Source organism: Myodes glareolus, chromosome 3 (genome assembly GCF_982192425.1).
Source record: "Myodes glareolus chromosome 3, mMyoGla1.1, whole genome shotgun sequence".
NCBI lineage: Eukaryota > Metazoa > Chordata > Mammalia > Rodentia > Cricetidae > Myodes > Myodes glareolus.
Window position 1 is genome coordinate 29274680 of NC_142028.1, and position 13152 is coordinate 29287831.

The window sequence follows — 13152 nt, forward strand, 5'->3', positions numbered from 1 at the left end:
GGATACCTGCCATGGAAAACTGATAACAGGGAGTGGAACCAGCTCAATAGAAAGAAGTGAGTTGCAGTCAACAAATCTGAAAGGAGTTGGAGATTTGAAGAGCATTGTGACATCAGTCAGACATGGAGATGCAGAGTTTGGAGATTGCACAGCTGGTTTTTTGTCTTGCTTTGGTCCAGTATTTTCTCATTATCCTCCTTTTCCTTCATTTTGGAAAGGTAATGTATATACTGTGTCATTATATGTTGGAAGTATGTGATCTGCTTTTTGGTTTTGATTTTACAGCGGATTACAGTTAATTGATTACATGAATTTCAGAAGAGACTTTGAACTTTAGACTTTTAAATAAATTTGAGGTGTTATAGACTATGGGGACTTTGGAAGTTGGACTGAATGCATTTTTGCATTATGATATGGTTACAAGTCTATGGGAGCCAGGGAGTAAAATATGGTGGCTTAAAATAAAATGACCTCTGTAAGGAGTGGCATTATTTGAATTATGACTCTGCTGCAGTAGGTATGGCCTTGTTGGAGGAAGTGTGCCACTCTGGGGGTGGTCTTTGAGGCCTCCTATGCTCGAACTATGTTCAGTGTAGCACACAGCTCACTTCCTCTTGCCTGTGGATCAAGATGTAGAACTTGATCTCAACTCCTCCTCCAGCCCCATGCCTGCCTGTATGTTGCTATGTTCCACCATAATGAGATCGGACTAAAGCTCTCAACCCGTAATCCAGCCCCAATTAAATGTTTTCTTTTGTAAGAATTTCTGTGGTCATGGTGTCTACTTACAGCAAAAGGCAGGAGGAGTCCCGAGAAATATTGTCTTCTGTACATGACATACCCACTGCACTCGTGAACCTATGGCAGTTGTGGTTATGAACACGAGAACTTCAGAAGATCAAGTGAGGCAACGTTCCAGGATGGGGAGGGGAGGGGCTTATGAGGCTCTCCTCTATATAAGGAGGTGTTGGTAGTTGATGGCTGTTAGGAATAAGGAGTCATTTTTCTTCGGGGACATAACCACTGCTCAGGTAGAAGCCTGAGGTAGATTGCCTCTGCTCAGGTAGACGATTCCATACCTAAGTGCATACAGACAGTATTAACTGGATTCAGTGGCCATAAAAAATGAAGAGAACATGGAGGTTGGGTGGAGATGTGCTGGAGAGATGGGAAGGGGAGTAAAAAACGAGAATTGTAAGTGAATAGGATCAGAAACACTGTACACATATATGAAATTTCCAAAGAATAAGCAAGAAACATTCTTAATAAAAAAATAGCAATATAAAACAGTACTAGTTTCCTATTCTGCATGTTTGTTTTTCTCTTGGACAAAGTTCAAAATCTGTCTCTATGCCCTAGCTTCCCAGAATTGGCAGTGCAAGGAGGGGGAATGAACCTTCAACTCTAGAAATGCAGAGTTATTGAGTATCAGTGACTTCAAAATGGCCTTCTGCAGCTGCTTTGGTTGAAGACAGAGAAGGGAGAAGTTTCCTGGCAGTTCTCTATGTTATGGGTACCCCAGAATCCCTGCTTGTATGCTGATCAACTCACTGATGAGCCCAGTGTTCATGGTGTTTTCTTTCTTTGGTCTCTGCCCCCTTTTGTCTTGTTGCTTTTGTTCCTCGAGATTTACAGCAAGCTTTTTGCTCCCTCCCTCCATCCCCCTCTTTCCCTCCTTCCTTCTCCGTCTCTGAGTTCTTGCCATATGGTACAGACTGGCCTGAGGTGGGTGGCCTCCCTTACTTCAGCTTTCTGACTGCAATAACAGCTAAATGAAATAAGGAAGACAGTACAGTACATAAAAGAGGAGTGCAATTAAGAGGCAGAAATTCTGGAAATAATAAAATTGAAATTTTGCATATGAACAGCTGAGTAAATCAAACAAAAAGAAATTTTAATATGAAGCCTCATCGATAAAATGGCTTAAATGGAAGATAGAGTATCACAGCAGTCGTGAGCAGAGAAGGAGGAAATCCCTCCTCCCCTCTGTGATATTTGTCTTTCTGTGTCTGGCTTTAAAACATATGTAGCTATGCTTACTGCAGTATAGGCTATGAAATAATCTCGTGCTTTGCAGATGTGAAGCAAACAGTTGGCATTTTTGTACTGGGTGTGACAGCTAATGAATTGCCACAAGCACTCTCTTGATGGGGAAACTCTGTCAACCAATCACATCTAGTCAAGGCGTGGCTACCTGGAGCCCAGGTAGAAAAACTGGAAGGAACCAGATGCCTACCCTCCCTCTCTCTCTCTGCATGACTACCGCTGGACAGATAGGAAGTCGGACCTCCCACTCTTGTAGCATGAGTTTCCTCTTATAACCATTAAAAATATAATTGTTATCCTTGAGCTGGCCTGGTTATTTATCGTGCCGACCTAATTCATGACACTCTCTGAAAACACATTATGAGTCCCTCACAGACAAAGAGGAAGGGACTAGAGCTGTGAGGCGCTCATGGTATAATTTACCACAAAACATGTCTGCCTCTTTTTTGTGTGTTTACCCAGAAAACAGAATTAAGGATTGATTACATTTCAAAGTCCTTCCATGGTGTCAGCTTATACCACCTCCACTTACCTCCTGACAGAGTAAACCCTGCCACTTTCATGCCAAATGGAGGCTAGGGTGGCCAGGATTGCCTCCAGTGTCTTCCCTCTGGATTCTTCTGTCTTCAATTTCCTTCGGCTTTCCCTCACAAATCTCAGGGATCTTCTGTGTACGCCATCACATAAAGTGTGATTTAAATATCGAATGCAAGAAAAATAAAATAAGGAAGGGAAGGAGTGGGGCATGGGAGACTAGATCACATGAGGGTTCTGCTTTCTGTGTCTGATGTCCCCTTGATGCTGTCTCCGGCCTTTCACTCTGACTCGATGACCCAGTCTGCAGGCACTTCAGCAACCCCACCCCCACCCCGAGCTAGACTTTGAGTCACAGATAATCTTCCTCCTGAGATGCTCGCATCTGTACGGATCACAGCTTTAGTCTCAGAAGTCATCCGTGGTGGAATCTGAGTGTCAAAGTTGGGTCACTCTCACTACCCCTTGGCAGAGTTTATCCTTTCATGGAACATGTAAACCCCAAGCAGTGAAGCTATTTTCCAATAAAACATATCCAATTTTGTATTTCCGATCAAGTGAATATTTTCTTAGCTCATAAAAACATACTCTTTGGCTCTTCCTTAAGGCATTCCTACAACCAAACATGTTTTACTTTCTCCTAGCTTTGATCCAATACTTTTTGCGCCATCCCCACCCCATGAAGCCTACTCAAACCAATATCACTGTATCACTGTTTGGTATCGTGAATTCCTTCTGTTCTTGATTTTTATTAGTTTTTATTGCGTATTAGATCTGGATGCATGGAAATTTAAAAAATGACTGAAGGAACGGTGACTAATAGATATGAAAAATGTTTTATTTATCAAATATCTAGAAATACAAAAACACTGCTTTTCTTATGAAGTCCTAAGAACAGGGCTCCAGTAAAACATTTTTTATTCATGAATCCTCAGGCGTTTTCATAACCTGTAGCAGTAAAACGAAAAGAAAATTAAGGTGGGCTTGAGTTTCCATAAGCAAACTATACACCTGCCTGTAAGCACAAACAGCATAGTGTCCAAGATAGTGCAATGGAGACAGTAGAAAACGAGACCCATTATAGATAATTTACCCAGAAAGCAGTGCTGCAAACTAGCTGAGGGTTGAAGAGGCATCGGGCCTCTCCAACACACATGTTTTTCTATAATAGTATTTGATATAAGCAAAATAATTCTTAAGAAGAATGTTTACATAAAACTTTTTGGAGAATGAAATTCGGGAGACAGGCCAGAAGAATTCTGGCGATCCTGTAAAGGAGTGTGAACTAGTTACCTTTGCTGCAAGGAGCACTGTACTGTGCGACTGCAAACTCATCTGAGAGAAAGGGAAAATGGAAACAAACACCATTATGTGATGTCACGATGAGCATCTGCAATTGCATCAGAAGTGCCCAGGTCATTCCCCTGGTGCCCTGCTCGCTGCCTGGAGCATCCTTCCAGGGACAATGAGCCACATTTTCCTTTTATTCCAGATTTTTGACAGGCTATTGTTGTACATCCTTAAACTCGGATAGCCCCACAATTGTTTATCTGACAGAAAGTTAACTGTGCAGCTATTTTGTTTTGCTGATTGATACACTTAAAATGTGCTTTCTCCTATAGAAGTAAGGAGATGAAAAGTCAAGTATCCAACCTGGTGGAGACAGCACTAAGTGATGAGATGCCAGTCCTAACGGGTCACCCAACACCTTTCTAAGTTCTGTGATTGGGAGTTGGATATCTACTTGGGCGGCTCACACTCACCTTTCTCATAGTAATCGTAGACTTTCACTATGGCAGGCTTCAGGTCTTTTATTGGAATATCTTGCTGAACCGTGAACAACAAGTTTATCTTCTCACTTGACACCTGGAAATCAAAAAGAACTCAATGACTTTCCTGGGAGATTTCTTCTCCCTTTGACTATTACAGATAAGTGTTAATTGGGATTGGGGGTGGAGGCTTTATCTGCTAACAGCATGGTGCATGGTGTAGAAAGCCCTCAGAGCAAATGAGAAAAATTACTTCTTATATATGCAACATAACTTCATCACTACACAGGCCTCAGTCCAGTGACTCTCAACCTTTTTAATGTTGTAACCCTTTAATACAGTTCTTCAGGTTATAGTGACCCCCAAACATACAATTATTCCATTGTTACTTCATTACTGTAATTCTGCTACTATAATAAGTCATAATGTAAATATCTGATATGCAGGATATTTGATAGGCGACCCCCAAATGGATTGTGACCCACAGGTTGAGAACCCCTATCTTAATCAATGCCAGTGCATGGCTCTGTTTGTGGTGTGTGTGCACATGTGTGTACTCCTTTTCTGTTGACTACCTATTACATCATCTTTTACATTTCAGAGGTTTAGTACAATTTTGTCTTCCCATCCTATAAAAATGCAGATAGAGACCCAAAAAAGTCTATAAAGGATGAGCCACTGCTGCTTTGTCAATGGAAATTCCTATCAATAGAGGTTTACATAGCTGTGCTGTTGCACCCATCTTTTCAATTATTAGTCCATGGGTGGACTGGTGTGTTGATGGAGAGAGGGTCCCTTTGTCCTGGCCACCCAGCTAGCTTACACCCGAAATAACTACACAGAAATTGTATTCATTTAAACACTGCCTGGCCCATTAGCTCTAACCTCCTATTGGCTAACTCTCACATCTTGATTTAACCCATTTCTATTAATCTGTGTTCACCACAATGTTGTGGCTTACCAGGAAAGATCTAGCATGTCTGACCGGGCTTCTTTCTTCCAGAATTTAGTTGTGTCTTCTCCACCTACCTAAGTTCTGCCCTATCAGGCCAAGGCAGTTTCTTTATTCAACCAATGAAAGCAACACATAGACAGAAGGACCTCCCACATCACTGGTGTTTTACGATTGTGTGGTCCAAGTGTCAGCTGAGATTGATGGCATCTTCTCCTCTACTCTGGTGATGATGATGATGATGATGATGATGATGATGATGATGATGATTGATCACAATAACTACTTCCCGACACTATCCAGCATCTCCAAGCTCACTGGCTGACATAATGAAAACTGTTATGGAGAATGTCTTACAGGTGCCTGGAAGTATTCATACCCAGTAGTCTAGTGTGGCATCTCTACTCATAATCTCGGGTGAAATAGCTCCAAGGAGAGGGCGCTCACTGTAATGCTGGAAGTCACATGTCTCTAGCATTGAGGTGATGACTCTAAAATACAAATGCTCCCTTTCCAGACAGTTCCTTCAGGGTTGCTGTGATTTGCATTAGTCAGGGCACTCACCTTATCCAAGTAAATCAAGACATGGTTATTGCTGACTTCTGTCCGGCTCACATTCACAATGCTCTCAAGCTGAAGAAAATAGAGATGCCACAAATGTTAACAAATAGGTGTAACCCCTGGGGAATCCAGGGAAAATTAAATTGTTTTATCATCAAAATACCCTGAGGGTAAAAGTCCTTCAAAGGTCCCCTATAAACAAAAAAGTAAAAGTAAAAATGAAAGGGAACTTGGACGAAGGGCATGTTATTAGTATGGCATATGGTGCACTTGTAGAGATGATGTAGATAGAGAAAGGAGAGTTACTCATTTTTCAAGGTTCAAATAACATTTTATTTATTCATAAAGGAGATTTTTTCCTTGTTTTTTTCTTCTAACCTCAAACAATCTCATTTCCACTTAACTTCTGTTACACAGAAGTTTATGATCTGTCACTTTCTTGTTATTTCACTAGCTGATATTTTTGTGCTTTGCCTCCTTCAGAGTCTAAGATCTCTGCAATTAGACAACTGTTGAAAATGACAATAGATCTTTCTCAGGGGTGAGCCCCATATCTGCTTTTCTGCCACATATACACACACAAATGCAAGGACAGCAAAAAAAAGAAGCCATGAATTTGAGAGAGAGTAAAAAGGAAATGTGGGGAGGTTGGAAGAAAGAAAGGGCAAGGAAAAATACACAACTATATTTGAATTAAAATAAGAAAATAAAGAGAGGAAAAGATAACATGTTTATAAGTTTCCCTGGTAGCCATGATGTCTAAACACACACAACGTGCACAAACACACATCATTTGGAGAAGGAATAACTCTTTAACACGTAATATAATAGTATTTTAGTAAATATTATCTCAGTCTGCAGATGCAAAATAGCTATCTTGGGCTTATCATGAACATACCATCTTCACTGTTGGTTTCAAGGGGATGAAGCCAGACACCATCTTCACATCAACAATTGCCATGTTGGAGTCAGAATGGCTGCCAGTGTAGCTGAAGATCAAGGGAAGGAAGACTTAGGTTTTCCTGTATTATTTAATATTCTTTTTCTATGTCTATATGTTGACTATTCCATGGTTCTACAAAGTATACATAAGATTTTCCAAGGACCCTGAAAAGCCTGCTCTGTGTTAGAATTTGTTTAGAACTTAGTTAATCCATAGAGACCAGGTCTGGAATTGGAACTTCAAGTTTGTGAACTCACCTGTCCTATGTTTTAAGGAAGTTTGACTGGTGACATGCCCTTGAGGCCCCAATCTATACTGGGATTTTGTTATTTACACTTTATCTCCACAGTTCCCTAAGTAGAGCAGTCAGTCAACTCACAAGGGTCCTGTGGATAGTTTTTGTAAGTCCTGTGGCCACTTGACTATTGCTGTGGATATGTATGCTGTTTTCCAAACATAGTACACTATGTATAGTATACTATATATGACTGGATTTACTTATTGACAGCAGAATTACAATGGAAGAGTCACTACTTTCTTTTATTTAAATCTTCCAAGAATTTTTTCTTCTGTGAAGACCAAGATTAATATAAAATTTCATCATATAGAAGGAATTCAAGTTAAAGACAAAGGCGATATTGTTTGTTTATTTATTATCAGAAGTAAGTAATTATTTGAGGGAATTAACTTCTGAAGGTAGAGGACAGGCAACATAAGCTCTATTGCTGAGAAACTCAATTTTACCAACTTAAAAGAATACTTTATTCTTAAAACAGATCCAAATATTTATTATCCAACAGTTCTGCTGAGTGAGAAGCTCCAATAAGAAGATGGGTTGTTCCCCCTGACCTTGAATTATAAAAATGAGTCTTACCTGATGTTAAGTAGGATCTGGAAGCTGGTGTAAACTTTGCAATCATCACTCATCTGAGGTAGAGTCTGTACCCGTAAAGCAAACGGGGACTTCTGCTTTCCTGGGAGGATATTGTATTTCACGGATGTCTACGAAACATTTAAGAAAGGAATCAGTTTTGGTCCTTTCCTCGAAATTCCCCTCAGCTGCCTTGACTCTTTCTCCGACTTGGTCATTTGCTTGCTGGGTTATGATTTTACAGGGAGAACCATTCCAGGGACCCTTCTCTTCAGCCCAAGTCTCACCTGGAGGTACACACATCCTTTTCCTGTCACCTTTGCGGTGTAATCCTCAGGCACGGTCGGCAACTTGACCGTCTGCAGTAATAATTGGTTGTCATTGTTCACTTGGAATTTTGTAGAAAATAAATTTGGAGAACTGATGATCACTTGCACATCTTTCTTAGCTCTTGTGAAAGTAGTGGCTCCATATTTGGACAAAGCATGGAGAGCTACCACTGTGTCCTGAAAGAGGAATGGCACCACTCACTCAAGGATTGTTTTGTTTGGAAGCGATCTGTTGCTCCCACGTCTGAAGCTTACTCTCCATGGCAGTGCCATTGGAGGGAGACCAAAGCAAGTAGGAGGCTGTTCTGGTTTGCATGAAAATGCCCCACAGAGGCTCCCATATTTGAACATGTGTCTGTTCCCCTGTTGGTGATACTGTTTGGGGGGAATTTTACTTGGTGTGGCCCTGTTGGAGGAAAGAATACCATTGGGGTGGATTTTGAGAGTTGAAAGCCTTGCATTATGACCTCGTTGCTCCCCGGTCTATGTTTGACATTAAAAGTGAGTTCTCAGTGTCCGGTTCCTGCTACCATGTCCGCCCCTTGCTGACAGACTTCCTTGCCATGACAGGTTCTTATCCTTCCGGGACCATAAGCCAAATAAACCCTTCCTTCTCTCAGTCTCCTTGATAATAGTGTTATATCATAGAAACAGGATCATAACTAATACAGAGGACCTTAATGCACTGGCTGCATTGCTCCTGGGAGGGATTATGTTCTGGTGGGAATCCAAGGGCGTTCTTGCTAGTTCATTGCTATAAAAAGAACAACGCTGGCCTACACAGATCTCTGGCTTCCTGTTTTAAAACAGAGTATCGCCTTCCCACATATGTTCCCTGGACTGCGACTCTCCACAAGGTGAGGAAGCCGGCAGGCAGGGCAGTCTGCACCAGAGCCTTATTTCACATTTGCTTGTCCTCTGGGCTTTCAGTATCAAAACCTGGAAGCTAAATCAGCCTCCGTCCGTTGTGGGATGACTCTCTGATATTTTGTTATGGAATGAAAGGAGTGCTAATATAGATAGGAAAACTCTGATTTTCCAAAGTCTTGCTAGCAGTCACAGGGTTTTAGGTTTCCTAGTTTTGTATTCTCTTCATTTATTTAAGCGTTAAAGACTGATCAAAGCTTCTCGGTGGATAATGGGATAATAACATCACAAAATGCCTTGGGTTATGTGCTCTACAGTAAACGGATCTCTCTCTGTCTCCCTATATAAAGGTGTGTGATATGGGATGTAGAAATTGTATGTAAATGGGAATGGAATGCTTTATTAGCATCCGTTCTTTACTTACGGAAGCCCTATGGACCGTTAGGATCCTATCTGCTGTGCCCCAGTCAGAGCTTTGTCTGGTTCCCTTTCCAAATTAAACTTCTCCTGTGCTGATGAGGAGCCACAGTCTTTTATACCTGCTCAGAGTCAGGCCTCAGTTTCTCCACAGGAAGCAGGGAGCTTATTAGGAACATCCCCCTGCTGTGATGTTCTTCTTACTTGGCTCCCCCTTTTCGTCAGAATACCACCTGTGTTCACTTCCTCCTTGACATGCTATATTCTCAATGCCATTGACTCTGAGCTGGGAGGGCACATGTAAATGATACATTTCTAAGAAATCAGTGAAAATGATGTTTAATCAAATATTTTTTTCATTCTTGTGGGAAAAATAACCTTATTTTTAATGGAATTGAAAAGGGCAAGATTGTATTTCTCCACATCCTCTTTTCTCTTAGAGAAGATGTATGCTAACATCTACTTTCTCTGAAAATGAAGCTTCTTGCTGGGCGCGTGCTGACGAATTGTTAGATGCAGGAATACATAGTTTTGCTTGAGAGACTGGATGGGTAAAGACAGTCCATTATGTTCCTAGCACACATATTTTTGTGTACCAAGAGGTGTCTGGGGAACATCAAAACTGTCTAGTTTAAACATAGACCTACCCATGGACACATCTGTAAGGAGAGACTGTTGAGTTAGGGTTCCCATTAACAGTTCAAAAGAGAGCCTCTGCCTGCAAGAAGAATAACAGGTAATTTCCCCTTCCTTCTTCTAGTGCCCTAGGACTGTTGTAGGCACGTGGATTTTTTATTGAAACTAGGAGACCATGGGAATGCAGGGATGGAGTGGGGTGCCGTCGGCCAAGAATACTTTTCTAGCATTTCTCCCCATTATCTTTGTATATTATAATCCTTCATGAGCACTCTTTTGTTCTCATGAGAGTTCATAGTTAGCAAGTCTTTGGCCATTTGAAGGTGAAGTGAAAGGTTCTGGCCAATATCTGACCTGAGTGGAGGAGAAGCCACCGTGCGAATTCTGCTGCTTCGTGAGCCACTTGACAATGAGCATCGCAGCAATCAGTTCCTCGTGGATGGGAGCAGGCTGGGCCGTGAGATAGGCCAGGAGCACGTAGGCACTCATCTCGACCTCAGCAGAGGGAGCCTGAGGTTGGTACCAAAGACCCTCTGGCACCATGGGTTTCTGAGGACTGGCCCAGTGGATGGAAATGTCTGGAGGCGAGAAAAAGATATCCATCAGTGACTAAATATTTATATCGCTGTTTGAAAGTAACCAGGGCAGAGCTGAAGTGAGGACTGCACTTCAGATGTAATCTTTCAAACCTTAGAGAAATATGCTCCCTTTGGTATCAGTGTGAACTGGATATTTCAGTCCCGTCAATATTGGCAGGGCCTGTTGGTAGAGTCACAGGACCCTTAACTACTTGTGACTTAAAACAGCCACTGCAGTTGTGCCCTGGGAGAAAGTTTTCTCACTGGCCGTGGGTAGTCTGTTTATGATGTGATCTTGAGCTTGACTACGCTGTAGTGGATATCTAATAAAACTTTTCCCGAGAAGTCTCTTGTGAATGTCCCAGAGCATATGAAATAGCAGAAGATTATACTCATTAGATTGCAAGAACTCTTATCGTCTTTAAAATACCCAAAGCAGACGTGCCTGTTTAAGGGACGGAACTGGCGAGGACTGCTGTGCAAAGTGAGTTTATGCTGGCGAGCAACTTGGCAACATTCAGCAGAGCAAAAAGTGTCAGGTGTATAGTGAGTCATTACGATTCTAGAAGAATAGCTTGGAGAAGCTGGCATGTACAGAGAGACAGGCACCCGTGTATCCACTGCGGTTGTTCAACAACGGGTCTGACATAGTGGCACACATCTGTCACTCCAGGACTTGGGAGACAGAGGCAGGAGGATTGTGAATTTGAGGCTAACTTAGGCTACCTAGCAAGATTTTTGTCTCAAAAATAAATAGGAGTGACAATTCACAAGCTAAAGCTACAGGTGTTGATAGGGAGGTTTATTTGCATAATCTTAAACTTAAAAATTAAACAGAAAAGAAGCTGAAGAAATACCAACATATATGCTACTGCAGATGCAAAGATGAAAACTTTATAAGATTAATGTATTACTTATGGACAAATGCAACAAATACACATGTATGTATTGTAATAATGAACTCAAGATAATGTTAACCTCTAAAGATGGAAATTAAACATGGAATTTTTGTGTGCATTGGGAATACTTTATTTCTTATTCTGGGAATGAGTTACCCAGTATTTTCTAACTATTCTTTATGGCCTTTGTATTATCTGAAGTATTTCTCAGCATATTAAGAACATTTAATAACACTATCAAAGAGGATAAGTTTAATGTTATTGAGTATGTGTATTATATTTTTTCTTTAACTTCTTACATAAACTGTGATGTATGTAAAAAACATATGAAAATAAAAAGATTGGTCAACATGACTGAATTCTGTAATGAGACAAAATACCAGAACTTTCTCATGAGGTCACCAAGGAAGGGTCAGATGTGGATTGGGGACTGAAGTCTTAGTAATAAGAAATGGCAGCTGGTATTTCTATAACACTTACCATGTGCCACACATTCCACTAAGTGTCTACATTTATTATTCACTTAATGCAACAACCCTGCAAGGCAAACCTTATCCCTGTTTACAGAAGAAGCTTACCCAGAGTCACACAGATAGTTTCTTTGGAGTGAGTCTCCAAGGCTGAGCTTCAAGCTCTTCTTATTCTTTGATGCTTCTTATTTTTTGATGTGTGATTTCATTTTTAAAATCATAGATTAAAAAAATCATATGGAATACGTAGGTAACTAGATGACAGACAGCAGGTGGCGGAGAGGACAGGGGTCACAAGATGCAGGGTAGGGACAATCTACTGTGAATTTTTTGGTGCCCGGAATGTTGGCAGGAGAAAGATCTCAGACCCGCTCTCACCTTCTTTCACAGATTCCTCACTAAGTGATTTCAGTATCTCTATCCTCATGGCCTGGTTCCCAGCAAGGGCAAATGCATAGGCCAACAGCGCCTTGGTGTAGACATTGCTGCCGTGGGCTCCTTCCTTTGCTGACTTCCAGGCTGTGTCCAGGCAAAAGAGGGCATTGCGAATGACAGTGTGCTGAGAAAGGCGGGCAGAAAGGAGACAGCTGTGTGAACAAAGGCGCCGGCCTTCCCAGGGAAGCATACAAAGTAGAACATAGCACTAGAGATAAAGACGTGCTTCCAGTCCATTCTCATACATAGAAGGAATAGCACCTAACCCAGACTCAGGGCATCACACAAGAGGAGGCAGAAAGGATGTCAGGATAGGGAGGAGTGCTGTCAAATGCTCGCTTCTGAGTATGGCGTGGCTAGCACACTATGAGCTTCCAGTAGCTAGGGCTACTGACACAAGACCTACACATGATCAAGCCAGACAAAATTCTGACACAGATGGGGTAGGTGCTCTCCAGATTACACCCCCTACTGAGGCATTCTTGGTGCTCAGTAGTTTTTGGAGGGAGAAAGGATCATGTATTTTCAAGAGTCCAATCCCTGGTCAAAGTCCCATGCTTTGGGGATGGCCACATACTCATGAACACACGAGCAGCACCAACTGGACTTAGTGGGTTGTGTTTTTCAAAAAAGACATGAAGTTGGGAAGGGAGGGGTTGATGAGGAAATGGAGGGGATTTGGAGGGAAAAAATATGGGGGCGGGTATGATTGCATGTTACTGTATACATACATGAATTTCTCAAAAGGAAAGAAAAAGTAATCTATTATCAATCTTTAGTATGGTATCAATCATATTTTTAGGGTTCTTTGGGAAGTGGAGATGGTCATGGGAGGAAAACAGCAC

General features: G+C 41.5%; 1 protein-coding gene across 2 annotated transcripts in view; it reads right to left on the reverse strand.

The window, feature by feature from the left end:
• Positions 1-3385: 3385 nt before the first annotated feature.
• Positions 3386-13152, reverse strand: part of LOC125407030 (alpha-2-macroglobulin) — a 47098-nt gene continuing 37331 nt past the window's right edge. For both annotated transcript variants that reach the window (XM_087904280.1, XM_087904281.1), the window contains 9 exons: positions 12251-12431; positions 10280-10503; positions 7964-8182; positions 7680-7807; positions 6761-6851; positions 5866-5934; positions 4344-4446; positions 3874-3915; positions 3386-3528 (listed from right to left, as the gene is read on the reverse strand). In XM_087904280.1, coding sequence (XP_087760406.1) covers positions 3512-3528; positions 3874-3915; positions 4344-4446; positions 5866-5934; positions 6761-6851; positions 7680-7807; positions 7964-8182; positions 10280-10503; positions 12251-12431 — 1074 coding nt within the window. In that variant the 3' untranslated portion in view covers positions 3386-3511. The remainder of the gene's footprint in view (positions 3529-3873; positions 3916-4343; positions 4447-5865; positions 5935-6760; positions 6852-7679; positions 7808-7963; positions 8183-10279; positions 10504-12250; positions 12432-13152) is intronic.